This window comes from Vidua macroura, chromosome 12 (genome assembly GCF_024509145.1).
Source record: "Vidua macroura isolate BioBank_ID:100142 chromosome 12, ASM2450914v1, whole genome shotgun sequence".
NCBI lineage: Eukaryota > Metazoa > Chordata > Aves > Passeriformes > Viduidae > Vidua > Vidua macroura.
Window position 1 is genome coordinate 16777679 of NC_071582.1, and position 26622 is coordinate 16804300.

The window sequence follows — 26622 nt, forward strand, 5'->3', positions numbered from 1 at the left end:
AAGCATTACCAGATAAGAGATTGAAATAAGTTATTGCAAAGAAGGAAGTGTTGGTTTCTTTAGAAAAAGTCATTCCATTCCTAGTAATGGTTTATCTTTGGCTGTATTTGAGCTACAATGATATTAAAAACCTGGGGTACTTGGTATGTTCTGTTATAGAAATAACCACCCAGTACATGCAGTGGTTGTTCAGCCAGCAGAGAGCTATTTCCCTGATATTTTCCTTTCTCTCCCAGTGAGGAATGGTTTCATTTATGGCTCCCAGAGCCAGAAGACTCAATTTATAGCAAAAAGATAAAAGAAGAATATGAAAAAAGCTCCTCAGTCCCTTTTCTCCCTGCTCCCTTATCACCTTCTTGTCAGCCTTGTTTCTCAGTGCACTGAATTCAGACATTATAAACCTAATGGAGGTTATAAACTCATATTAGAACTTTCCATAGGCAAATATTATGTTGCGTAAGAGAAATGTAATTATCTTTTCTTGTAATTTGTACAATGTCTCATGCATTAGGTTTTAAGTCAGTGAATGTGCCGGACAGGCAGAGATTGGGGTGAATATCCTATTCCAGGACAGCCAGAATCATTAGAGGTTTTACACTAAGGGAGTTCCTTCCAATTTGAACCTATGCTAATTTGCATTCAAGTAAGGAGCACCTTCCTGACAGCTTTTGATGCATGTGTTGGTAATTTCAGCTGCCGTGGATTTAAGTGTTTATTAGCATTTAGTTGTAGCTGAAAACACACTGAGCAAATTCAAGTTTAGAGGTGGCTGGCATGCACACTGACCCAAAGTTTTCACCTTCATTGGATAAACAAATGAGTACAAGGATTAATAGGTGTAATTAATCTAGAGCTGTAATAGTGCTGGCGTGGTGCTCAGGTGTGTTTTTGTCATCTTGGCTGACTTTGAAGGTGATATTTTAAAAATATTAACCAAGAGCATCTTCAGTGTGCCTGGGGCACTTCTGAGTGTGCAGGGAATGGTTCCATAGTGAAGAAAGACAGTTTCTTCTATAATTTCCAGTGTGTAAATCAATTTGGATTTGTTCAGTTTATTTGCTTGGTTATATTGGGCGCTTTTATATTTTCAGACTGTCTTGCAGTGTTTCTCACTTGTGGCTTTGCTGGCTTCCTGTCAAGTCAGTAACTGAAGTAGAATTGCAGGATGATTTCTCTAGGCTTTCAGTGGCATTTGAAATATCTCTTATAGCCACCTGGTAGAACATCTAAAAAATCATTTAGCTCTAAATATTATATGAATTTAAGGGAGTGCATATGGAGTGTTTTACTGAAAGAAACCAAAGCACATAAAAAAACTAAAAAAAATTCTGAGGACCATAATTAGAAGATACTTAAGGGAGGATAAAATGCTAGAAATATTTGTCCAATTGTAGTGAGCTGTGACCAATTTTTTTGTCACTAATTTTTTCTGTCCTGTCCCTATTGCCCCCAAAAGAGGAGATGGCAAAATAAAAGGATATAATAAAAATGACAGATGCAATCAAAAGCAGTCTCTCTGAAGGAAGAGATTAAAGTATATGGATTCTTCTGAGCATTTGAGATTTGGCAGAATATTAAAGAGAAAGCTGAAGGAAATAGACTGAAGACATTATCTTTTTCTTGTTACCTAAGAACAAGGAGCCATTCAATTAAATCAAAAACAACATAGTTGGACTGATAAATGGAAGTGCGTCTCTTTGAATATTTTCTGTTTGCAGATTTTTACTACAATCTGCCATTGAAAGGGGAAGAATAAAGAGGCCAAGCTTAGACGAAGAATTTGGCAAAATATGTTTTTTCCCCTGTGGTTGCTTAGGGAATATTTGGCGATACAGTTGGCCATGAACTTCTGAGGCTGAGGAAGGAAGAGGGAAAACTTCTGGCCTGTGGAGGATAAGGACTACATGAACAACATGTTGGTACCAAGGACACACTTTCTACATGCAAGGGAGAATTTGTCTCTCTTTAAAATAAAGTATTTCTATTGATGCTCTTCTGTATGGAAGAGAAAAGCAGAGGAAATACATGTGGGAAGAAAGAAGAGTTGTATGTGTGAATATGGGCTGGCCCAAGCAATCCTGGCACCCCTGGGGAGCAATCCAGCAGCACTGGGGAGAAGGGTGGTCCCCATCCCAATCTTCCAGTGATCTCCCTAGGGACCATTTCTTGTCATGGTGCTGATCTGTGTGTCTGCTTGAACTGAGGAAATGAAAAAGGGCCGTCAGTGGATGGCTGATGTCAGAGTGCATTTGCCCTTCAGACTGTATTTACCCCTTTCTCAGATGAGGACACATTCTGTATTTGTTGTTAATTGTGTATCGTAGCCGTCATTCGGGTTAATTTATTTGTAAATACAACACTTCTATGAGAGAAATTGTAGCTGCAGCAGGAATGTGGGTGTAAAGGTTCAGAGGCAGAGTATGGTTAAACTTCCAGGCAATCCAGTGACCAGGGATGGGCTTATTTCTTCTGTGGCCTCAGTCAGGCAACCTGCTGCTTCCTGTGCAGCAAATATCACTGATGTGTTGCTCCAGTGTAGGAGCTGTGAGGTGGCAGCTCAGTGGAGCCATCCCTGCTGTCTTGACAGAACCCCTTTTAATTTTTTTTTTAACATTTTGATTCCACTGTGTTGCTGATGGGCTTGAGGAGGACTCTGCCCACTCTGGGTTAAATGCAGGCAGATATCAGAGACACTGTGTGGTCCCTGCACCATCCTTTCAGAATGGGCATTTCCAATCAGCAACTGAGGCAATCTAACTGGGAAAAAGAACATTTGACTTGGGGAAAGCAACTGGAAAAGCCTACAGGAACAAGTCTGCTCCTTGGTAACAAAATCTCAAAGCAAACAAAATAACAACGGCAGTGGGTCCTCAAAGTGAGAGGGGTGGAGAATTACAGGAAGGGAATGGGAAGCAGTAAGTGCCTTGGGAAGTGGATGTTGAGCTGGGCTCTGCCTTTATTTGCAACATCTTGGCTCCAGCAGGTTTCAGTACAAGTGGGCGAGCCACGCAGAGAGCAGTAGCAGAAGATGAGTTGTTTAAATGACTCCCAACAGTGTGTTTCATAATGTTTTGTGCAAACGTGTTTAGCCCAATAGCTTCTGTTGCTGGCACGTGATGTAACGCTGCCAGGGAGGCTGTGGCTGCCTTGTCAAGATTTTCTGGAGACAGGGAAGGGCCTCAGTGAAAGCTCTCAGCTGGTGTGAGCAAATCCAGCCGTGTCTCGCGAGGTTGTGCAGGGCGTCAGGTGCTGCTCCAGCACAGGCATCCCTCCCTCCATCCCCAATCAAACTGGGCTGGCATTTATGGCTTTTCTCCTCCCTCTGTAAATCTGTTGTGCTTCAGCCTGAGTTCACTGAGAAATACAAAGGCATGGTGGGTCTTTCTCTGTGAAATCTTCCTCTGTGAGGATCAGAAAACTGTTTTTACATAGTGGTGCTGTAAAGGAAAAAAAAAACCAAACAATTTCAGTTTGTCCATGTGCACTTTGATATTGTGGCTGTGTTAAGCTGATACATCTATACTAACACAAATTCCTGTTTAGGTAAATCCTGTTATTGCCTTGTGAATGCATGCAGTGCCATTAAGCTAATTCATTTATTGTGCTGAATATAATAATGCTGATATTCTTTATTTGCCAGTATAAATGGGGGAAGGAGGGGAGGATTGTACAGCTTTAGTTAGACAGCAATGCAGATAGAGAATTTTTTTGTAGATTCCTGAACACTCTGCAAGTGTGGTGAGGTTAGTCATAAAGTTATTTAAATAAGTTATTAAGTAACTGGTTATACAGCCTCATTCAAATTAATGAATGCAAGAGTAGATTTCTTTGAAAGCAGGCAGTAATTGCTTTGTGTGGATTAATCTAACAATTGTGTTTCTGTTGCCTGTCCTGGTGTTTTTCCTAGTAATCAGGAAAACAGTAGGAAGTAATTTTTTGTTGATTATGCAATAGTTAGAAGGTAAACGTGCTTGAGTTTAGGAACAGTCCTCATGTAGTTAATGGGTGTATATTTCTGAGGACATGGGTATGTACTGTAACCTCTGTGCATGTGACTGTAAAGCAGCAATTCTGCAGGTCTCACCAGCTTTTACCTTATTGGGTTTTAATGATGATTTGACCACCTCTTTTCACAGAATAAGGATGATTGCTCAGCTGTTAACCACAGAAGAGTCTGTCTGTGAGGATATTCCTCTGCACAGAGCTGTCCCTGTTCCCTTACGATGCACACACAGTGAGTGATTTTATTTTAGCTCTTTTATTCCTGACCCTCCCAGTTGTGTAAATGCTCACTATGAATCAGCTCAAAGATGAGTCCACCAGTAGGTTTTCAAAAGTGATCCACCCATCAATTTTTGTATGATTTTTCTCTCAATTGCCTGCTTTACAAGAAAAAATAATCCTGCAGTTTTCACTGACAGTGGGTTAATGTAAGGGAGTGTTTTGGGGTCCCAGTTGGGATTCCTCAAGTTCAGTGTTGTCTCTTCAGCCTCAGCTAATTAGTTTGTGGAGCTGTTTTACATATCTGCCAACAGCACATCCTGTAAGAATCCATGTAGACTTGGAAATAGCCAACAAAGCCCTACATGGCCTGGAAAAGTGGCAGCAGAAATGTCAGTGCCAGCTTTGCCAGCGTGTTTTGTGTGCTTGAGTTATCAGGATTTAACTCCCGTCAGTAAGCTTTGTACAGAAACAGTTTCAAATTGGATAAATCTCAAGTTTTCACAAATCAGGGCTTAACAGAAGAAGAAATATAATGTCCTCTCTTAGAAATAATGAAGTAGTGGGCAGACATTGCATTTTTGTGTAGGAATAAATACTTGCTCTGGCTGTTTTCCTCCTAAATAATCAAACCTACCCACCAGATTGTATTTGGAACACTTACTAATGTGACATGCTCTGTTTTAACTGTTCAGAGAAATGACTGAAAGTTTTAAGATGAGACAACATGAATCATAGTCTTGAGCGGCTGTTCACTTTTGTGATTGACTTGCCTCCTTCCTACGTTCCTTTTAGTCACCCTGGGAATCGCTGAAGCTGTTCTGTGCAGGAGGCATCGCTGAGATTCCCCCTTGCAGCAATGGACTTGGACAAACAATCCGTGTGGGGATCCCTGAAACAGAAGACCCGGCCGTTCCTGCAAAACCTGAGCGTGAGGAAGACGAAGAAGAGGTCTGGCAAAATGCTGGAGAGGAAGGGCCACTCCTTGGACCGCTGTCTCAGCGTGTCAGTGCCTGACATGCTGGAGGTGGAGACGCTTATGGAAGAAGAAGAAGAAGAAGAAACGACTTACTCGAGTGCTCAGGTGTTGTCAAGCTGCTCCCCCAAGAGCTTTTCCAGGTCTGTGGTGTCCCTGAAGAGCAGGAACGCTTCGGTGAAGGCAGCGGGAGAGGACTGGCTGTGGACGTCGCAGCAGAGGACACGGACGGAGGTGACAGTCACCCCCCCGGACACGCAAGCTGTGGGTGTTCACCTGGTGCCCTCACGAGGAGCTGAGGCTGTGGGCAGCCCCATGTCCGAGGGGAAGAGGAAATCCAGCGAGGACCTCTTTGACCTGCTGCAGAGCTCCCGGCTGAGCGCCGCGCTGAGCGACGAGGGGACAGAGGTGGGTGCTCGAGCAGCAGTGAGGCTCAGTCGCCACCTCCTGTGGGCTCCTTGTGCTTCTCCTTAATTTTCTGGCTTATAAAGGGATGGAGGATCCAACCAAGGCCAGGTTGCACAGGGCTCTGAGCAGCCCTCAGAGCTGGTGTAGTGGGAGGTGTCCTTGCCCATGGCAGGGGGCTGGAATGAGGTGAGATTTAAGACCCTTTCCCACCTGAACCATTCTCTGAGAAGGGGGCTCTGTTCAAGGAATGAATGAACAATACAAGTAAGCCTAAACTTTACATGATATACACATTATTCAAGACTAATTCAGTTATCCTTCCTGTCAGTCTGGGGCTGCAAATAACACTGCTCTAATTTTTTGGTTCTTTTATTATTCTTCTGTTATTTGTAATGATACTTCAGATTCTTCAGATTTGTTGGAATTGCTTGCTCAAGTCCAAAGTTGTTGCAGTTCTCTGAGCTCTGAATTGAGGTGCTGATACATTTGCTTTCGAGTTAATACAGTTACCAGGATTGCTATGTAGCCCAATCAATTTGCCATCCACCCACTGAAGACTCTGATGAAGGCAATAGGTGAAAGAATGGCTGTGAGCAAGGTGAGCTCTGCCTGTACCTGGAATTAACCGAAACAAGCACGTGATGGGGAACAGAACATGTAGCAATCTTCTCAGGACTGGCTTTTGTGGTGGTGATTTAAAGAGGTGAAAAACTAAAATGTTTTCTCTGCACTGCCTTGTCCCCCTTTCCTTCCCTCTGCTCTGTGGTCAGTATTTTTGTGTGGACATAATGTCCCAGGAGGATCAGAGACCAATATTGTCATGATACGAATTCCTGCCTGGCTTGAGCAAATTGGGAATCCTGAGGAGCTCAATGATAACTTCATTATATAGACAGCAGGTGAAGATTGTGGTTGCAGGAAACACTTCAGGCAAAATTTGTTTTAGTTAGATTTTGTAGAAATACGTCTGCTCCTGTTGAGTTCTCTCTGGGAAGGTTACATTTTGACCTTTCTGAGGTCTTTTTCTCATTACCTGATTGTTGCAGTTGTGTGAGCTGCCTCTATAGTCATCCAAGATGCCAAAATGGGAACTGGGCGTTTTTGTTTCAAGTTCTCCCTTGGGAATGGGGATTTCACAGGTTAACTGTTTTTTAACTGCGTGTTCAAAAGGATGATTAGCATTGATGTGGGGAAAGTGGTCCTTTCTGATATAAACTGCTTGTTTTGCATCTCAGAGGTCTGTGTATTCCCACCAAATGGGTGTTGGCTCCCAGTCTGTTGTGATGCGAAGTGTCAGACTGGGAGTTACTGACCATCACTTGCGGTTTAGGGTTGCTAAATTGTTCACAAATTGGGTTCATCTTGCTGGAGTGTTCATTATTTTGAGGGGTACTTAAGAAAAGTGACTGAAATAGTATAGTGCTTTGTTTCTCTGCTCAAACGTTACTCACAAGTTGTAGCACATCACTCGGTATATGGTAAATATATGGGCTCTGGTGATTTTGGAAGTTTTTCCAGGTTGTTTTAACGATAGCAGCAGTTTTTTCCTGCTGTTGTATGCGTGAAACCCTAATTTAAAATCTACCTCAGCACAACGAAGTTAATAATAAGTCCTGCTTTGATTTCAGGCGAACTGAGTGTTCTAGGAGAATGAAGTACCTGTATAGTGATGAAATAGCTCAAGTCAAGTTTCATCCAGATGCACAGTCTGAGTCTGGCTTATTTTCTGCAGCACTTACATCTTTCCCTAAATGTGTATTTCTGTATTTGCTGGTGTGTGTAAATCATTTGGTATTTACTTGTATGGCAAATCATCTCTCTGTGTGAATATGCTTCCTTAGTGTAATCTGCTTCCAGTGCAATTTACAAAGATCTTTTTCCTCAGGAATAAAAGGAGAGAGTGAAGCAAAGGAAAGTAGAAATGAATAAGGAGTACTGAGCAAATTTAATTATATTGAATCTGGTGAAAAATAAATTCAATATTGGAAGGTGGCCATGGCAGGGAGGGTGGAACTAAATGATGTGTAAGCTCCATTCCAGCCCAAGCCTCAATATTCTATGATTCTATGACAACTTCAATATTCAGCTTTGCATATAGTTAATTGAACAGCTACGGGGTTTGTGCTGTGTGTGCCTTGGATGGCAATAGTTTGTTACAGAGGATTTTGGTCCCTGAATGGTGGGTGGGGTTCCTCTGAGGAGCACAAAGAGTTCGCATTGTTCTTGTGTGAGCATCGCTCCCTGCCCAGGGAGGTAAATCAGAAGGAAGGCAGATCCCTGGAACAAAACAAACTAAGAAAAGCAGAAATGTAGGTTGAGCTTCTTTCCCCCCGGAATTGCTTGTCACATGCCACCTACTCATTTCCTGGTTGACTTTGGCCACCCGCTACCGTGAGATCCTCCTGAGCCTCGCGGGTGAGATCAGCGTGTGCTTGTGGTTTTCTCACTTGTCTGAACTCCCCTGCAGAGCTGGGGGTGCTCAGCACAGCCCATCTTCACCAAGGCTCTGCCCACAGGCACCATTTTTCCAGCTGTTGAGAGGTTTGCTCTCTGTTCCCCATTGCACCCAGCTAGGCAAGGCTGAAGAATCAAGTGAAGTTGTGTTGAATCCCTGCGTGATTCAGGTTGTAAAAGGTTCCTGTAATGCCTTTTTTTTTTTTTTTTTTTGCCATTGGGTTCTGCCCATGGCCACGTGTCATTGCTGAAGTGCTCTGATATCTCTTTATCTCCTTGCCAACACTTTGCAGTGAGTCACTGTCTTGGTTTAGGACAAATTTGGGCAACCCAAAGCCTTGTCCAGTTGCAGATGCACTCAGTGGTTTTGTATTTTGAATAATTCTACAGAAAACAAGAGGAGGCAGAGGTGGGAACGCTTGTCAAGAAGAACTTTCAATTAATGTATATTCATATATCTGCTCTTGCTTGATTTGCGTTCATGCAAATATATTTGGGGCTGTGACCCCCCCCCCCCCCGGGTGTGGCCACTTTTGTTTAAAGTTGAGAGGGTCACTGCAGTTCGATAAAATCAAGGTTTCACGAGCATGTTTTCACCAAGACTTTTATCTATATTCAGTGATCTCACTGCAGTTAGCTACCTAGAATAACAGCAATTAATATTATGTGGAGCTAAAATTAAAACCCCAAGTTTTTCTATTTAAAATTATAATTGTTCAGTATTTGTGGATGTAATGGAAGTAAACAAAAAACAAAGACAAAATCATAATTTTGAGGGTAATTTTTTTTTATAAATGATATCAAGCTAGCCAAAAAAGTACTTTTAAAATTATTATAATTTCAATGCAGTTCTTTGATCCCGTGTTTTGCCGTATAAAACAAGCTGTAAAGAGAGACCATTACCAGTGCCAATGATGGTGCCTGAAGGAGATTCCTGTGAAGCCGGAGACTCCAAGAAACACTAAGTTTAATGCACATGAGTGAGATTTTATGCATACTAGTCAGAAAATTCAAAGTTAGGGTTCCCCTAGCAGCTGTAACTCAGCTCTGTTGTGTGAGAAAATTCTTCTGCTGCTCTTTATGATGATAATTTTCTCACTTTTAATGTGTTTTTGCAAGGTGGCCAAGTTATGATTACTGTGGGAACCATAAAGTCAGATTTTGTCTGTCGTGCAAGGGAAATCTTACTTGCAATGCTGGATTACTGTACTTCCTGATATATAATATATGTATTTGCGGGAAGAGGAGGAAAAGAATTGCACAAAAGGTATTTATGTTTATTTCAGCATGTCGGCCCAGCTAAGATTTATGTACTTTGGTGCAGGAGCTGGTTGACTTTTAAATGTTTCTGTAGTGCTGCACACAATGCTGCTGTCATCTGAGAGGTTTGGATGTTGCCACGCTTTCACATGAGGATCGAATTCCCCCTTGTGTGCATTTCTGCAGACCGAGCTTACCCTTAGCATAAATCTTTGTGTTTGAATGGGCTGAGATTGCCCTGCATCAGACCTGAAGAGTTTCCCAGGCACGTTGGTCCTCTTCAGCTGAAATGATGGTCATGGGCTCTTGGAGCAGCCACGGGAGCATCAGAGGTGTCCTGGCTGATGAATCACTTCAGACAGACTCGATGCTGGGCCACTGTAGCCTCAAGGTTTTGGATGAGTCAGTGTTTAGGAAGAAATGTTTGACTTCCTCTACCGTAGATTAAAAATCCTTTGGATCTTCCAGTTACTGCAGGAAGGTGGGGGAAGTACATGTTTCTTGTATTTTTTTTTCTCTTTTGCCATGGTTTAACCCACCAGGCAGCTAAATATGACACAACTTCTCTCTTACCCCTTGCTCAGCGGGAACCATCATATGCAGGAGAGAACTGGGGGTAAAGGGTAAAATTTATGGGTTGAGCTAAAGACAGGAAAGGACAGAAAAGGAAGAGGTAATTATTTTGATAATATTTCATGTATTATAATGTAGAGATATTATAACACAAAAGTATAACAATTAATTATATTAATTATATATTTTGTCTAATATTTAAAAAAATTAATATTTTTATAGAAATGATACAACAGTTAAAATATTCAAAACAAGTGAGCACAGTGCAATTGTTTATCACCTGCTGACTGATATCCAGCCAGTTCCTTAGCAGAGAGACAGTACTTGTCCAGCAACAACTGAAAACATCAGTGTGTTATCAGCATTCTTCTCACCCTAAATCCAAAACACAACACTGTGCCAGCTACTAGGAGGAAAATTAACTCATCCAAAGCAAGGACACCTTTCCCTTTGACAATTTCTTTTTAACTTTACCCCTGAGTGATTTTTTTTTTAAACTCAAACCAAACAAAAAAAACTCTACACAAACAACAGAAAAAAATCCCAAACACCAAACCAAGTTAAAAAACTATTAAAAAAAACCTTTAAATGGAACTTGCTTTTTGGGTGGTGAAGGAGAAGTTGTGGTCAAGTGAGGCCGCCAGACACAACAACCTTCAGACATCAGAAGAGTTTGTGATAAGAACCTTCAGCACCCAGTGCTGGGGAGGAGAAAAAGAAATTTATTCCTAGGTGGAAGCAGGCACTTATTTTTTCTGGATTAAACTCAAGAGACTAAGAGCAGTTACTGTAAAACAGGAAAAAGAAATCATATTTAAATTATCTATGTGTAAGATCATTTCATTCATTACATGTATGTATGAGTAATTTCTTGACTGATCCTAGGAGCATTTTCTTTCCTGTATTGTTGTCTAATTCATTGTATCTTTTGTTTTGTAGTACCCCTGTGGAGAAATGGATTTTGACTCTTCCCTATCATCTCAAAACTTCGATGACCAAATGGTAAGTCCTGTCATTTTGAAGCTTGATCAGAAACACAATTTATTTTAGATTTAGGTTCTTTCCTGCTTACAAATTCAAAACCTCATCAGGTGAAGAAGCCATCTAGAGATTTGCCCAGTGTGTTGTTGTTTTTTTGTTTTTTTTTTTGTTTTTTTTGCAGGGGGTGTTTCAATGTGTGGCGGATTTGTTTACTTAGTGTGGGTTTGTGTTTTTGTTGTTTGTGTTTTTAGTAGTTCAAAGTGGTTGCTATTATTTTGAATAGACCCAAACACTCTGTATTTTTTGAAGTACTCTATAATATCTATATTGTACTGGTAACTGATGAGAGCAGCAGCATAAATACTCAAATAAGAGTGCAGGAACAAACTGGATTAAAGTAAATACAGCAAGTAACACAGCTGTAAGCAAAATCAGTTTTAGGGCAGTGTGAACAGGCACTGGCAGTTCCGACATGTTAGTCTCATGTAAAACATGTTTGCTTTGTGGATGAACTTCTCTACCTTTGCCCTCTGATAACCTCTGAAGTGCTGTCCAGAGCTGTTTTTACTGAGTGTTCCAGCTTGAGGATGATGCTGAGCTGTGGCAGCACCTCTGACGAGCAAGAATCCTCTTGAGTTTGCTTCTGCTAAAGCTCACAACCAGCACTGCCTGCCACTGGCCTTTCCTCTTTTGGAGCTGCACAAAGAAATGCTGTGCTCTCCTCTCAGCAGCTGTGTGAAATGTGTTCTTCCTCCTGAGGTTATCAGGTGGATACAAAAGACTTTCGGGGTCTCTTCCAACTTGAGAAATGCTATGAATGCACAAGAAACAGCTCAGAAAAAAATGTGCTGATAGGATTTGGAAAACCTGTGGATGCATTTGTGATTGCTATATCACCATTCATTTTCAGGTAAAACCCTTGCTTTGTTGAACATACTTGATGCTGACACTTAGCTACTTGCATAGTGAAGTAAAGCCTGGGAAAGAAATATTTTTTTTCTTTTTCCTCTTTTTTTTTTTTTTTCTCCTTTCTGTAAAAGATTGCCCTAGGGAAAGAGCAGAACTTCGTCTCTGCAGCAGCACACCTGCCTCATTTATGATCTGCTTCAAGAGGTGTGTGACTGATTCCTTTGCTCTCCTTAGGCTCTGGAGGAAGCCAACGACTGCCTGAGTGACCTGCCCAGCCCCTTTGCCTACCTGCTGACCATCCACCTGAAGGAGGGCCGGAACCTGGTTATCAGGGATCGCTGTGGTGAGCCCCACCTTCCTCTGCCTTCCTGCAAAATTCACACACTTTATCACTTTATTCACTCCTTTATCACTGATCTCAGTTTGGCAGCAAGCTGGCTGCTTATCTGCAGTGCAACAAGTCACGGGCTTGTGTCTCTCCTGTGGGTCAGAGCTCTCAGGGGTTGGTTTATCCACCCTGGATACACAGGGGAGGGAGCTGCCCTCTGCTTGCTGCTCCTCCTGTGCAGCTGCAAAGCTCCTTCTTGGCTGCCCTTGGCACCTGTACCCATTCAGGAACTGCAAGGAATTCTATTTGAGCTTAAAAAAAAAAAAAAAACAAAGAATAATTGGAGGTTAACTAAATGATGGAGCTGCTCTTAGGAGTGCTTTTGGGATTATCTGCAAAGATGTTAATACAAGGGGGAAACTTGAGCAGGGCTGTAAGCCAGCAATCCTGTCTAACCTGGGATGTGGCTGAACAATGACAGCATCCTAAAAACCCAAAACCCACCCCCAGATGATGTATCAAATAAATTGTAAATATTTGGGGAATTCCGGGTAAAAAAAGTGTGAAAATGCCTTAACTTGGCTTTTCTTCAGGATGTTGAAAGAGGGAGAAATGCTTATAAGCATCCAGTCACTTGCTGTGGAGGGAAGAGCTGTCCTGCCAGAGGCTCTGTGCAGGCTGTAGGACTCTGAGGCAGCAGGTGTGTCAGGACCTTTGATCTGAACCTGTCAAAGAGCTCTTCCATACGTCCAGTCTTGATTTCATATTTTTTCCCTGCATGTGGAAACAGTTCTGGTAGTTTTGTCTTGCAAAACGTCTGAGCAGCTTCTTTTGAGGTGAAGCCATGGGGTTTATTCATTTGGTTTTAAACAAAATAAGCTTGCACAGCCTAAAGGCCTGTGAAGGTTTGCACCTGGAGGGACCTGTCTGATTTAGGTTCTCCCATGAGGTGCTGTTGGGATTTCTGTTGTCTGGTATGTCAATTAACTTTTTCCATGCTGGTTTTTCATGGCTTCACAAAATAGTAACTTCTGGTTGTTTTCCTTACCAGTTTTTGGAAGGAGTGAAGCAGTACTTAGATTAAGATCTTTACTGGTTATAAAAAGCCTGTATTTCCTAACAGTGTAGCAGTTGATCAGATTTTACTAGCAGACTGCACAAGCCAGGACACATCCAACTGCTCCTATGAAAAAGGTGCTAGAAATGAGCAATTCCAGCAAAGTAGTATTTCTAGAGAAGACAGAGCATACTTTGCTCTAGGCTGTGTTTTGTTGTGTAAGAAAGCAAATGCTTGTCTTAGTGAAGCAGGGGACAGCACAGTGAAACAACATAAGGGGGAAAAAATCCCTTTTGATGAGTCTCTGTTGCTTTGTGGCAAATGACCTCTCATCTAGTAAACTGAGTATGTGAGGTGATGCTTCCTTCAGTAAAACTGCTGCTTTTTATTGCACAGGCAGCAGGAGGGGAGGAAACAGTGCCTTAATGATTATTCATCAGTCACCACACTGCTGCAGTGGTGGCTCCTTAAAAAAAAAAAAAGCCCACTGTGGATGCCCATGGTTACAGGCCTCTGCTGTCACTCTGGTTATGTGACATCTTTGTGTGATGCTGGGGCTTCACCTACAGCCACTGGGCTTTCTCAACGTGCCTTTGAAAGTGGGAGGTTGTCAGCTCTGCTCATCTCTTCAGTGTGAGAAAGCCCCAGAGATAACTTGTGGGATGAGAGTGTGAGATTTCCCTCCTCTCCCCCCACCCTAGTGCTGGTTAGAGCTGCTGTGCTGGGGTGTATCAGTGTTCTCTGAATAATTTGAATTTAGCACAATATTCACACAGACTGAGTGGAGAGTTTATGCCTCAGCATCTTTAGCCTAAATAAGGTTTATCATAAGTCTTGCAATTTTCCTCAATTTTAATTTTCATTTATTATGCAATCAGCGATTTATCTGGGAAAAAAGGTCTCAAAGCAGTCATCAAACCCATCAGGTTACATTTTTTGAAGGAGTTTCTTTATCTCCATAAAGAAAATGGTATTTAAGTGTGATGTCCTGCCTTCTTCTCATGTTTGCACTTTTCCCCTTAATTTTATTTTCCAACAGTTTAAATAGCTCAGGCTTAGGGGCTGCAGTGTGGGTGGGTGATGCCCTCTCCTGGCAGCTGAGTAAAGTCTCTTGTGCTCATGTTCAGTCTGTTTCTGCCTCTGTTTTGTCCCAGTGTAAGAAGTATTTATCTGTGTGTACATGTAAAAATAAATCTAAGCTGTGTGACCAAGGAGAAATATTTCTGACATTGGAAACAGCTATTGCTTAAAACCATCCTGGCACTACTCATTAAATTCACAGGTTTCTCCCTGAATTTAGTCATTTTATGCTTAATAGTTATTAATTAGGAAATAATTATGCTTGGCCAAGTAAAGGTGAGCAGGAGTTCTACTTAGCACTGCAGACTTCACCTTTTTTTCCAACTTTACCAGTGTTTTTTTCTGACTCTTTGCCTCACTATGTACTGCTCTTTCCAGGATATGTTCCCTTTGGTGTGATAGAAATTTCTCCTTCACTTTACCAGATTTTAATTACATTTTTTTTCCTCTTCATAATACTAATCCTGTTAACATCTGCTCTTTCCTATTTTTCCTTCACTTTTTACTTCTTGCATTGCTTTTTATCTGTCTCTTGTGTCTCTCCAGTCCCTGACTTTCTGCAGCTCCTCTCCTTGTACTGCTGTCTTTAGAGAGGGTGCTTCAGCCCAGGAGACTGGTTCAGAGATGCATGTGCTTCCTCTAAATTGCACAACAATGTAGAAAAGACAAATAAATCAGACTTTCAGTGTTTTCTTCTCCTCTTTTATCTATTTTTTGAAGGGTAAGTGAAAGAAACAGCCTCTGTACAGCAACACCCAACATTTGTGCCCCAGCCAAGGAATCCAAGCGCTGCTAGAGCAGGATCTTAGCTCTGGTGGAAAGTAGAGAAGCTCCAAAAACTCCTTTCTTGGGTTAAAATCAGTGTCCTGTCTCGGGATGCAGCCTGAGAGAGGTGTTACCTGTTGGTCATCAGCTTGCTTGGAGTCTGATTTACTTGCTTACAGTCTCACTCAGTCACACAGCAGAAACTGACTAAGCAGATGGTAAATTTGGCATGTTACCTGTGTGCCCCTTTGGGGCCAATGTCAGGCAGTGCATGGGTCCTACATTTATTCTTCTTGTAGAGGATGAGCCAAACATTGAAGTAACGTTATGTACGTGTGTACATACACTGCACCAGAAGTTGGATTTTTTAATGTATTTTTTATGGTATTATTCTTACTAGATGTGTTTCACTGATGGCAAGGCGTTTGCATCTGTGTAGTTTTAATAGTGTAGGTAGTAAGAAAGCAGAAATATATATTTCTTTTAATTAAAAATCTGTGGAGCACTGGAGCAGCTTGGCAGAACAGAGAGATGATTATTCTGTATCCCACTTGGTGTTAAAAAAAAATCACTGGTGCTCTGAGTGTTGGCATCTTGTGGCGCCCGTAGTGGTTTTAGGGCCTTGTTGACCCTTGTTTTGTGAAGCCCAACTTCGTGCCTTGACCTGGGAAAGGCTGGAGCCCATTTCCACCTGCTGGTTCACCTTCACAGGCCAGGCTGATGCCTTGTGGTTGTTTGAGTCAACCTGAAGAAATCTCAAAGTCAAAAAATCTTTTCCCTGCTCCCCTTTGGCTCTGGGGTGCTGTGGCTGTGCAGGTTGCTCCTGGTCAGGTCACCCTTCCAGAGCAGTGAACAAAACTGTGAGGAAGGGCTGCCTTCCTTCAGGTGGCAAACCCAGCTCTGCTGCTCTAAGAATAAACAGAAACTGGGTTTTGACCTTGCTGATCCCCGTGGGTTTTGCCAACTCAGGGTATTTTATCACTCTGTGATTCCCTGCCTGGGTCCGTGCTGATACCACAGTGCCAGAGGAAGGGATGTGTGTGTGCTCTGCTGGGTATTTGTCAGCTTAGAGCAAGTAATTGTTTGGAAAGCAAATGCTCAGAGCAATTAGGCTGAATTGCTCTCTGCAAACACGCTGATTAATTTAGACTTTCTCTGTTTTCAGGGTATCTGCAATTAGATCATTAGGCTTTCAGATTTATTAATTATTGCCATGTATTAGGCAACTTCTCACACTTCTTTTTGAAAGGCGTAATCATGGCTAATTTACAAATGCTGAGAGTTTGGATGGTGCTGAGCCCTCGTTTGGATGTTTTCTGGACGCTGTGTGGCTGTGTGAACGAGGGCTTGTGCTGAGAGAGTCTGTCTGTGCCAAGCCCAGTTTCTGGAAGTGCAGAGTGTGTGCCTGAAACTTTGCCCTTGGGCACAGTGATCCCTGTGAGCATCCTGCCTGCACCGGTGTGGGAAAGGAATGCACTGAGACAGGAACCTCAGAAAAACAGGAGGAGTTCAAACAAAAGCAATTTATGTGTCTGGAGGAGTTCAAACAAAAGCAGTTTCTATGTCTTCCCATCCTGGTAATGTTAGGAAATGTTGGAATGATAGCATTGGAAGAGAATTTTTGGGCCCAGAGAACACCCTGTGACTCTTCTTCTGTCAGAACTGTAGTTCAAAAAACAGGTTTCTTAAACTGTTCTAGCTCCATCAGTTGTCAGAGCTGAGTCTTGGGGGGCACCTGCCTACATTAACAGCTCACACTGCATCTTTCTGGGACCTTGTAAGAAGATTTTATTTGGGTGAAGACTCAGAATACAAGAAACAATGCTGAGTTGGAGTTGTTTAGCATGCAGAAGAGAAAGCTCCAGGGAGATCTTGGAGCCTCTGCCAGTGCTTAAAGCAGTGTTCAGTTGGACTCATTCTTACCAAAGACAATGTCACATGTCCCTAATGTATGTCACATGGCATTTTGGTAGGTTTTTCTCAGTTCCTTTGCTTTTTTTTTTTTTTCTGTTTCTGAAGTGTCTTGAATAGAAAGTGCTATATCTGCATCTTTCATTCTAAGTTCTGGCAATTTTTTCTGTTTGCACACTTTCTTCACACTTCTCTGGTCTTTTTGGTTTATTGAGTTTTTTGTGGTGGTTTTTTTTTTAAGTTTGTGTGTATTTTTTTCCTTTTTGTTTGGTTTTATTTTCCCTTGGAACCTATTGGGACTGCTTGTTTCCAAGCAATGTTTCATTTCCATCTGGCCATGTAAAACTAGCTGGGGACAAAACTTTCCAAAATCACCTGAATTTCCTGCCAGCAGAATACTTTTTTTTCTGATTTCCCCTTTAAGCCTTGATCTCGGCTGTTTTGCTGCAAGGATGTAGTGGTTTTCCACTTAAAAAGAAAAATGTGTGTTCTATTTTAGAATGTCTTTTACTCCTTGTCGTAAATAACTCCAGTAATTCTATTTCTAGGAAGATTTTCAGATATTTATTCTTTACATGCCTATAAAATAAATCCTTAATTTCCTTCTTCAGATTAAAATTTAGTTTTTTGACCAAAGCTTAAGATGGTCTATGTTATATTTCACACTGCTCTTTGATTTTTTTCAAGATTTTAAGGCAATTTGGTGGTCATTTTTATTTATTTATTTATGGAATGAGACTTGTTTCATATGCTACATTTCCAGTAAGTTTGCTCCCATAAAACAGTGTGTGGCTTGAAATTATATTGGGTCTTCTGGGTTTGTTAGGTTATTTTTTCCCTCATTCTGAAGCAGTGGGTGTGATCCACCTCTCGGTAGCTGCTAGAGGGCAGCAGTATCCATTTAAAAACACCTTTAACAGTTTAGTTTCTTGGGCTACTAAAACCTCTCCTGCTGCTCTGTCCCAACAACTTTTTGCTTACTGAAGCTTTCTCAGGTTTTAGGTGATGTCTGCTCTGCCTGCATTCATTGCTTTTTAGTGTTAGTGGAAGAAAATAGAAATGAAATTGGTATTATGCAAAGGAATTCCAGGGAGCATTGCTGTCAAGATGAATGTTCTTTCTCTCATGGGGGAAGAGGCCTAGCTGATGGAATGATTTTTTTTTTTTTAGAGGTCAACTTTCCTTTTTACTCTTTATTTGGTTTGCTTTAGGCTGAGAAGTAGATTATGTTGGGGTTTTATATATATTTTGTCTGTATATTTTAGTGTGTGGGAACCTGCTTGTTTCACTGCACAATATACAAATTAACCTCAAAGCACCTTGCTTTTCCCACCAGAGAGATATTTTTTGGGGGCAAAGTTCTCAACTGGCTTTAACAATAATCCATTCCCCTGTTGATACTGCTACAGCTGATGTGAGTGAGACCTTGCTTTCAGAAGAGCCTGCATGCATGTGCTTAAAAGTTGTTGATTCAGTTGCCTTTACTAGGAAATGAATGCTAAAAAGCCTGCTTTTTTTTTTTTTTTTAATTGGTCTGGCTTTTTCAGAAAATTATCCATTTCTGTCACAGTTAAAAGACGATTATAAACAGAAAAACCTTTTTTTAGACTGGTTCATCTCTAACATCACCAGGCTCTTTTCAAAAAAAGTTATGTTTTTCTGCCTAGATTGTAGATTGTCTCTTATAAATAGCTTTTAATAGACCCAGACGTCTTTCTGAGCTTGAATCCAGAAGGCTTCAAGCCCTGAATTCAAATGCAGTCAGTAATTTGCAGTCTGTGCTGTTCATCCCATCAGGAAAGGCTGGCCCACCTGCCTTATTTCTCATTCCCTGTCAACTATTTTGGTCACCTGGATGCAATCTGGGGTGTCTTACAGGAAACCAGAACCAGACCACAGTGAGCAGAGAGCTACGTCAGCATCTTGGGACCCACCTGGGGCAGGCCCTGGGGGCCGTGGTGCCACGTCCATCCCGACTTTCCTCCACCAGCCACCCAGCTTCACCCCAGTCACCACCACCAACCCCCAGGTGCCCTGTGTCCCCCCACCCAGGTGACAATCCAGCTGCAGGGTGGCACGGAGCTGCCATCCCGCCGTTGGTGTGCCGCCCCGTCCCTCGCCCGCCTAGTTGAGATGTCACCCCCGTGACAGCCCGACAGGCGAGCGCCGGAGGAGCCCCCCTGCCCCGCCACAATTATTTTCCCTCACAATTAACACCGGTGCTAACTTGACACCTTTCCCTTGTTTGGCTTTTGTAAGCCGCCGTCCCCCCTCTCTCTCGCCCTTAATTCGCCGCATTAATATTTTCCGCGGCGCGGGTGCCGCCGCTCACCCGTGAAGCTGCTGGAACATTATGGAGCTGTCAAGATAGCGAGGGATTACCCAGGCTGCCTTGCTGGAGTAAGTGACACCACTGAGGCCCCGCTTTGAGATGTTTATTTTGAGAGTAAGCTGACAAGCATGAAGGCCTGATCCCACAGTGGCAATCTTATTTAATTAAAGGCCTCTTTTTATTGTAGCTTCCCCCCCCTCCCCCACTTTTTTTTTTTAAATGTACAATATATACTTTTACGTAAACAAAATATATTTTCCTATTATATATATTAATTATATATATATTCTTTTTATATGTATTCTTTTTGCATGTATTCCTTTTCTATACATATGTTTCTATATATAAATATGTGTAAATATAAAGGAAGAGTTTATTAAAAATAAATATGTAAGAATGATCGCTAAAGCCTGGCTCATATGAGCAGTGCTGGGCAGCCCTTCCCTCCCCCTTCCCTTTTATTTTCCTTTACTGTATAACAACCTGGAAAGCTTTTCAGAGCAATAATGCAATTGGGAGGCTTACTTAGCTATAGTCTTCTTGCTTCCCATCCTCAGAGAAAGAGCTTGGAGTTTTCTGCTTGTTGGTATAGAACTTGCTGGCTGTTTGCTTTTATTCTGTATCTCCTATTTTTCTCCTCTCTTTTCAGGTTTTGTCCTTTTTCATGGGTTTTCTGTGCCAAAAGCAGATGAGTTATGGCCATAAACCACCTGCCTCCATCGTCTCTTCATGCTTTCATTTCATCACTTGCTTTCCTTGTCTTGGCCAGTTGCTATTTCATGCACAGGATAGATTGTGGATATTATTATTATTCTTACTTTTAATTATGCAGCTTTGTCCAGCTCACCCAGTAAATAAAAGTTAGGGCATTTTTTGCCTTTTTTTTGGTCTTTTTAAATCTTTTTGAAGTGACACCAAAGAGCTCAGTGCTGTTATTTCTTAATTCTGCATCTTCTGAGGACTGCTGCCCCCCCACACTGTGGGGCTGTGATCTATCTGTGTGTTCCCACTCCTGGACATTGTGCTGGTTTTAAGATGGATGCTTTGTATAAGAGTATAATCATAGTTCTGAGAAATTTTTAGGGAAAGGTCTAGTCCTAACCCACTGGGAACAATGAGAAGCTGCCCTCTGACTTTCCTGGCTTTGAATCAGGCCCTTAGTATTAGGCTCTCTTGGCGGAGAAGAAAAAGAAAATTCTATTTAAGAACTCTGCAGTTTTTTTTTTTAACAACCAAAAAAAGTGATTTTTTTCAACAATTATTATTCAGAAAAAGGATCAGCTGCAGACAGTATTTGAAACCCAACTGATATTTTCCTTCTGTGAATGAAACACACTTTATGTGCAGAATGGACTAGGTTCTACAACTCTTCCCTTTTGAAATTAAAGCAGAATAAAAACTTCCTATAATTCTTAGAAATATGTCTGTCTCCCAGGAGCACAATTCTTTACAGTGCTTACCAAATAGCTGCTTACACATAATTGTTTTTCTTGAGTTTAAGTCTGTCTTCACATAACACTGATGAGAGCTTTGGATGTTTAAATATGGATTTTTCACATCCTCACAGGTGTACAAATCATTGGCAAGACTGAGTATTGCTGCTAGGCTGGGTTATCCTGGATTGCCATGTCTTTGTCGGGCCAGGTTCAGATTATTTCTGACTCTGAAGTCTGCTGTAGAAATCTGTCCTTTCCTTTCCCCTTGCTGCAGGCTGGGGGGCAGCCAGGACCATCACCTTAGCTGTTACCCTTCTAATGAAATTGAACTGTTACGAGGGAAGTATAATTCCAACTATCACGTACAATGCAGAAAATACTGGGTATGACAGGTGAATGGCACCTAGGCTCAGTTAATTGTAGATCCTGCTACATCTCAGTTTGATTTTTCCCCTTTATTTTCAGCCTGTGAGGATTTTTTTTTTTTTTTTGCAAAGTCTGTATGAATAACTAAATCAACCATCATCTAGTTAAATCCTCCCTGTGCCTTGTTCCCCCTCTTACCCGGTGTCCTGCACGGTGGTTGGTGCTAGTGCAGATGCCATCAGTTTAATAACAATAATAAAAAGTTGATTCCCTCTTCTGTTTTCCTTTGACAGATGCAAGTCTTTCTATTGCTGCCGAGTGGCACGAGCCTCGCGCTCTGTCCATGGACATCTGCTCCATAAAAACAGGGGACATTATTGCCATGGCAAATTGTGCCACTTGGATTAAAAAACATGTTACCTGGATGATGCTTGTTTTTACAGAGTCTGTTCTCTGCATGGCTTTTATCCTGAGCTGATGAATATCGTTGCTGTTTTTTCACTGAAACCTCAAATTGGGTTTTAAGTAAATTGGCAAAGTGACACCAGTGATGAAATCCTGACGGGTATTTTAGCTATTGTTACTGGTTTCCTTGGAGCTCCTATCCCAGTTACGATGCTTTGGAGTTTGGGTCCTTTGAATACATTCCTAGTTGCAGGATCACATTTTCTCTTTTCCACTGTGTCATTAGTTGGCCTGTAAATAGTGCTTCGGTGCTGCTTCTATTTGCTCTTTTACCAAATTAAAATTTTAACAGAGTTAAACAGCAATTAATGTTCTTAAGAATAAAACAACAGAGATCAAGCAAACAGTGAAGATATTTTTGTTGCCTGCTTTCGGGCAACTTTCTGGTTCTGTCTGTCTGTAGATTTCCTGTATGAATGAGCAGTTTTTATCCTATGTAAATTTTAATTTACATAGGAAATTAAGTATATACATGTATCTGTAAAATAGGTAATTACCATTAACTGTTTTTAATTATTTTATTAAAACATAATTTAAGGTTCTGGAGTTGCATACGGTGCTGATGCTAATCTATTTTTTAATTAATTATCACAGGTACAAGTGACCCGTACGTGAAGTTTAAACTGAATGGCAAAACCCTTTACAAAAGTAAGGTAGTCTACAAGAACCTCAACCCAGTTTGGGATGAAACTGTTGTGCTGCCCATACAGACCCTCGATCAAAACCTCTGGATCAAGGTAAGTTTTGGTCTCAATTTTTTGAAAGACTGGCCAATATTTTTTTAAGCAATGATTTTCAACTTTAGAAACATATTGATTTTTATTCGCTGTAGCAGCACGGCATAAAACACAATCCGGTTTAAGAGCTTCAGCAATTTCAAATTAAAATGCACATATGTCTTTCCCAGATTTTACTTGCATGTTTTGCTTTCTGTCTGCAAAAACCCAAGTTTGAAATAAAACTCCTTGACTGGATCTGTTTAAAGCCGTGGAGCTGAATTCTGCTCTCTCTCTCTCCCTCTCTCTCTCTCCCCCCATGCTTGTACAAACTCAGGGAAACCAAGGGCAGTTTCAGAAGCACGTTTTAGGAGTGTAATTTGGCTGGGCTGCACCGAATTATTACCTGGGATACAGCCGTGACAAGTAGCAAAGCCTTTTCTGGTTATAAGTAACGTTACAGTTACCAGAACCACAAGCTACCAGTTGTGAGCACTAATTGCTAAAACATCTGTAAGCACAAGTACCTGATTTTTGTGCAGCGTTTCATTATGCTGTCGTGTGGAGTATAAAGGAGCAGGCACAATCCATAGCAGCACACATGTCTCTGTTTACATAATATTAAGGAGATACTTTCAAAATGCTGGTTAAATATTTAGCTAAAAATACAAATTAAAGCGGGGAGATGGAAAGTGATCCCTGAATTATATCTAAGCTTTGATCTTTCAAATACAAAATTGAACTGAAAGGGCTTAAAATATCTGTTCTTTCATCGCCTGGGATAAAACTGGCTTATGATGTGAAAATTGGAAATATTTGTCTTATTTTGCCACCAGGTGTACGATCGTGATTTAACCTCTTCAGACTTCATGGGTTCGGCATCTGTGGCGCTCACTGAACTTGAACTCAATAGGTAACAGTTCCTTTAATTAAAGGTTATTAACACAGCTTAATTGAGAAACAGAGGGAAGTGGTGAAATGATTTTTTTTCTGGCTTGGAGTTTTTCTATTTGTGAAAACTTATTTTTGATAGAAGAGCGGGGATTTCAAGAGAAGTCACTTGAGATAAATCTTCTGCATGCGTTTTCATCCGGCGTTATGCACCGGATTCAAATCCAGCCTGGACAGAGCCCAGTTCTGGGACTAAGAATTTCTGTATGCAGCATTGTTTAGGGAGAGCTGCACCAGGACAATTTATGGAGGTGGAAGAAGGAAGAGGGGGAGAAGGTTTGGGACCTGTCCTCAGCCCCACGGGGTGCCTTCCTCTGGGGCTGAGGAGCGTTTTGCCCGGCTGCTGCCAGCGCCCCTTTTCCAGCCTCCCCCTCATCCATCCCTGCCTGCAGCAGCTGCATCTGGCCCTGATTTAGTGCCGAGGCAAGCCCTGTGCCTTTTGTCTGCTGCTGCTGCTTGGGCTCAGTGTGGAGCTGGAAGCCAGGAATTCAAGTTTTAGTTGTTTCTTTTATACTCCCTTGCTGTGCGATGACTTTTTTTGGGGGGAAAATGAGTTCTCCCAGTGCGGGGGGTGTTGTAGCTCCCGTGGCTGTTGTATCTGAATTTCTAGAAATGTTAATTTGTCCATGAGATAGTGCTACCAGGTAAATACCAGCATTCCTGTTTTCAGCAAGGGAACAGAGTCATGGAGCGGGATTAAAAGCAGGCAGAATAAATATCTCTGGAGTCAAATACAAAGCATTAATATTAGAAGATTCACTTGGATGAGCTTCCCTGTCACTCTTCTGTGTAGTGGAGGTAGTAGTAACTTAATTCAGTGTGTACCTGCATATGGAGAGTTATGAGTACTGAGCAGTGCTATAGTAACACTGTGCTGCATTATTAAAAGAGGGGTGTATTTTGTCAGAACCAAGAAAGAACTCTCCAGATTTCCCACTTTAACATTTAAACTCAATATTGGGAATTTCAGACAAGAAGCTGAAATTTGCACAGCTCAACCTGACCTTTAATAATCAACTCGAGTTAACTGGAGTCAATAAATGCACAACTTTTTTGTTTTTCTTTTTTTTTTTTTTGCTGCCTTGTAGAACTACTGAACAGGTTTTAAAACTGGAAGATCCCAACAGTTTAGAAGATGACATGGGAGTGATTATATTAAACTTGAGTCTAGCAGTCAAGCAAGGAGACTTCAAGAGAAATGTAAGTGGCTTAGGAAATCAAATTTATAGCTGGAATTTGTAGGGGGGAGAAAAGAAGAGCTGGCATAATCTGATTTACTGGGAAATGCCACCTTTATTTTCATCCTCTGAGACTCGATATTGAAATCGAGATGGAGCATAACTTTAAAAAAAAAAAAAAGCCTTGTATTTAGCTGGGTTAAAGTTGTGTAGACATTTGTAGCTGGATGCTTCTGTCTTGTCACTGTGATGTGCACTGTGGCAGTGTTCTCTGTGCTCTGGGCATGTGTCCAGCACTGCAATGGGCAGGTTGAAGAAAAGCTGTTATATTTTCTTTTTTTTTTCTTTTTTTCTTTTTTAAACAACAATGAAAAAACTTATCCATGTGAAATCTAAAAATTGAGCTTGGATGTTAAGACTTAAACTGCCCCAGTCCTGTGGAGGAGCACCAGGCTGAGAGGAGGTGGTTGCTTGTAAAACCCCGATCTTCCCACTGATAGTTTCTTCACTGAGTTAATTGAACTTGGCCCCTGATGCAGAAATGTGGTGATTAGTGATGTTAGAAACACAGAGAAGCTGGGCAGAGACTGGGAGCACCATGACTGAAGCTGATAGGGTTTTTTTTAATTTCTGGTCCTGCATGTGGCTTTTTTGTTTCTATTTTTAAAGCTTTCTCCTAGTGTTTTATACAGCATGCACCACACACAAATATTGGTGAACTAATCCTGCTCCTGGCGAGAAAGGGGTGGAGAATACCCAAGATCAGGCAGTTACTTGGACTGTCTTAAAAACCAGACTTAGTTTTAAATATGTGTAATACATATTAAGAGAAAATATTTCTACAAGTTTTCTGCAAAGTCGAGTATGAAACTTGCTGTTTACAGCACATTAATGAATTATAGGTGTGGAATTCCAGCCTGAATGGGATTATTTATAGAAACATAAATGTTTCAAGGGGTTGGAAAGCAAAATGAGAAGAAGCTAATGTGGGATATCTGCTGTTCATTATTTATTTTTAAAATAGATGCTTTTTTGAGATTTGTAAAGCCTTGATTAATAACAAGGTAAAGATTTAGTTAATTTTACCTCACTATGTGATTATTTGAAAGCTTAATGACAATATTTAAAATAATGGTGTATTTCTATGTCTATATTATGAGATGGCTTTTTTTTTGGAGTGTGACCTCCCCTCTAACTTGTACAATCAGCATTGTTGGCATGTGTTACTGAATTGCAGGAAGGGGTGAAGCAAAAATGTAAAGTTACTTTAGCAAAAAAGTCAGTTTAGTTACAAGAACCTCAGGAATTCTAAGATTTTTATTAAGGCCTGGGCTAAAGTAGACCTAGCCAGTGAAACAAAGCTTATTGGTTTAAATAGCAGCTTTTAGTACTCTCGGGTGCTTAGTTAACATTCAGAGTGTAGATGATAGAAGAGCTGGTGCACACTGTAATTTTTTTAAAAGACAATGTTTTAAGCCCTCATATTTCAAATACAGATTGCTCAGCCATTTCCAAAGGAGTCAGAACAGTGAAATAGCTCTGTCCACGTTAGCACTTAACAGCAAGATGATTTTTTCCCCCTTTTTAAATTAGCTTACTGTAGAACCAGATGGCACCAAAAGTATAAGCCATGTTTCTTACTAATGGCTCTGGGTCCCTCCACTTTTTATTCTCAATTACTTTTTTTTTATTGCCTCTTTTTTTGGTGCAATGCAGGTATTTTGAGTTTGTTATGTTCCATGAAGCAGGAAAGGTAGATGGAGATGTAGTTGTAGATTTAGCCCTCTATTTTGTAATAGGCTTTTCTGACTCATTTGACAAGCTTCTGTTTGAATTGTTTCACTAAACACTTTCCCCATTTTGCTCCTTACCTGTTTCCTTTCCCTGGATTCTCTTTGGTACAATAATGGGGACTCATGAACAGAGATGGTCAAGTCGAAAGAAAAGAACTTCATCCAAGGTAATACTTTTTTTTTTTTTTTTTTTTTTTTTAAACTTAAAGAAAATGAAGGTCCCCTCCCAAAATCTGTGCCCTCCTCTGAAACAGGGTAAACAAAGGAAAACTCAGAAGTGGTAACCTGTCACAATGTGATGGCTGTGGTAACCTTTGCTTTTTTGATTTTTCTGTTCATCAGGATGGGAAATTGCTGTTGTTTCCTAATTGTAGCTGCTGTGGCAGTGTCTAGTGGCAAGTGAATGTAAGACCCCATTCACAAAGAACTGTAGAAAGAGAGAAAAGCTTCCTGTACAAAAGA

At 41.2% G+C, this 26622-nt stretch overlaps 1 protein-coding gene across 2 annotated transcripts in view; it reads left to right on the forward strand.

Moving 5' to 3' along the window:
• The first annotated feature begins 5065 nt into the window (after window positions 1-5065).
• The window catches only part of MCTP2 (multiple C2 and transmembrane domain containing 2), a 98941-nt gene continuing 77384 nt past the window's right edge, over window positions 5066-26622 (forward strand). Inside the window, exons 1-8 of one of the 2 annotated variants that reach the window (XM_053988286.1) lie at window positions 5081-5458; window positions 5498-5605; window positions 10832-10894; window positions 12017-12125; window positions 22117-22259; window positions 23075-23151; window positions 24278-24389; window positions 26292-26327. In XM_053988286.1, coding sequence (XP_053844261.1) covers window positions 5081-5458; window positions 5498-5605; window positions 10832-10894; window positions 12017-12125; window positions 22117-22259; window positions 23075-23151; window positions 24278-24389; window positions 26292-26327 — 1026 coding nt within the window. Of the gene's footprint in view, window positions 5606-10831; window positions 10895-12016; window positions 12126-22116; window positions 22260-23074; window positions 23152-24277; window positions 24390-26291; window positions 26328-26622 lie in introns of both variants that reach the window. The other variant, XM_053988285.1, reaches the window with a different exon arrangement.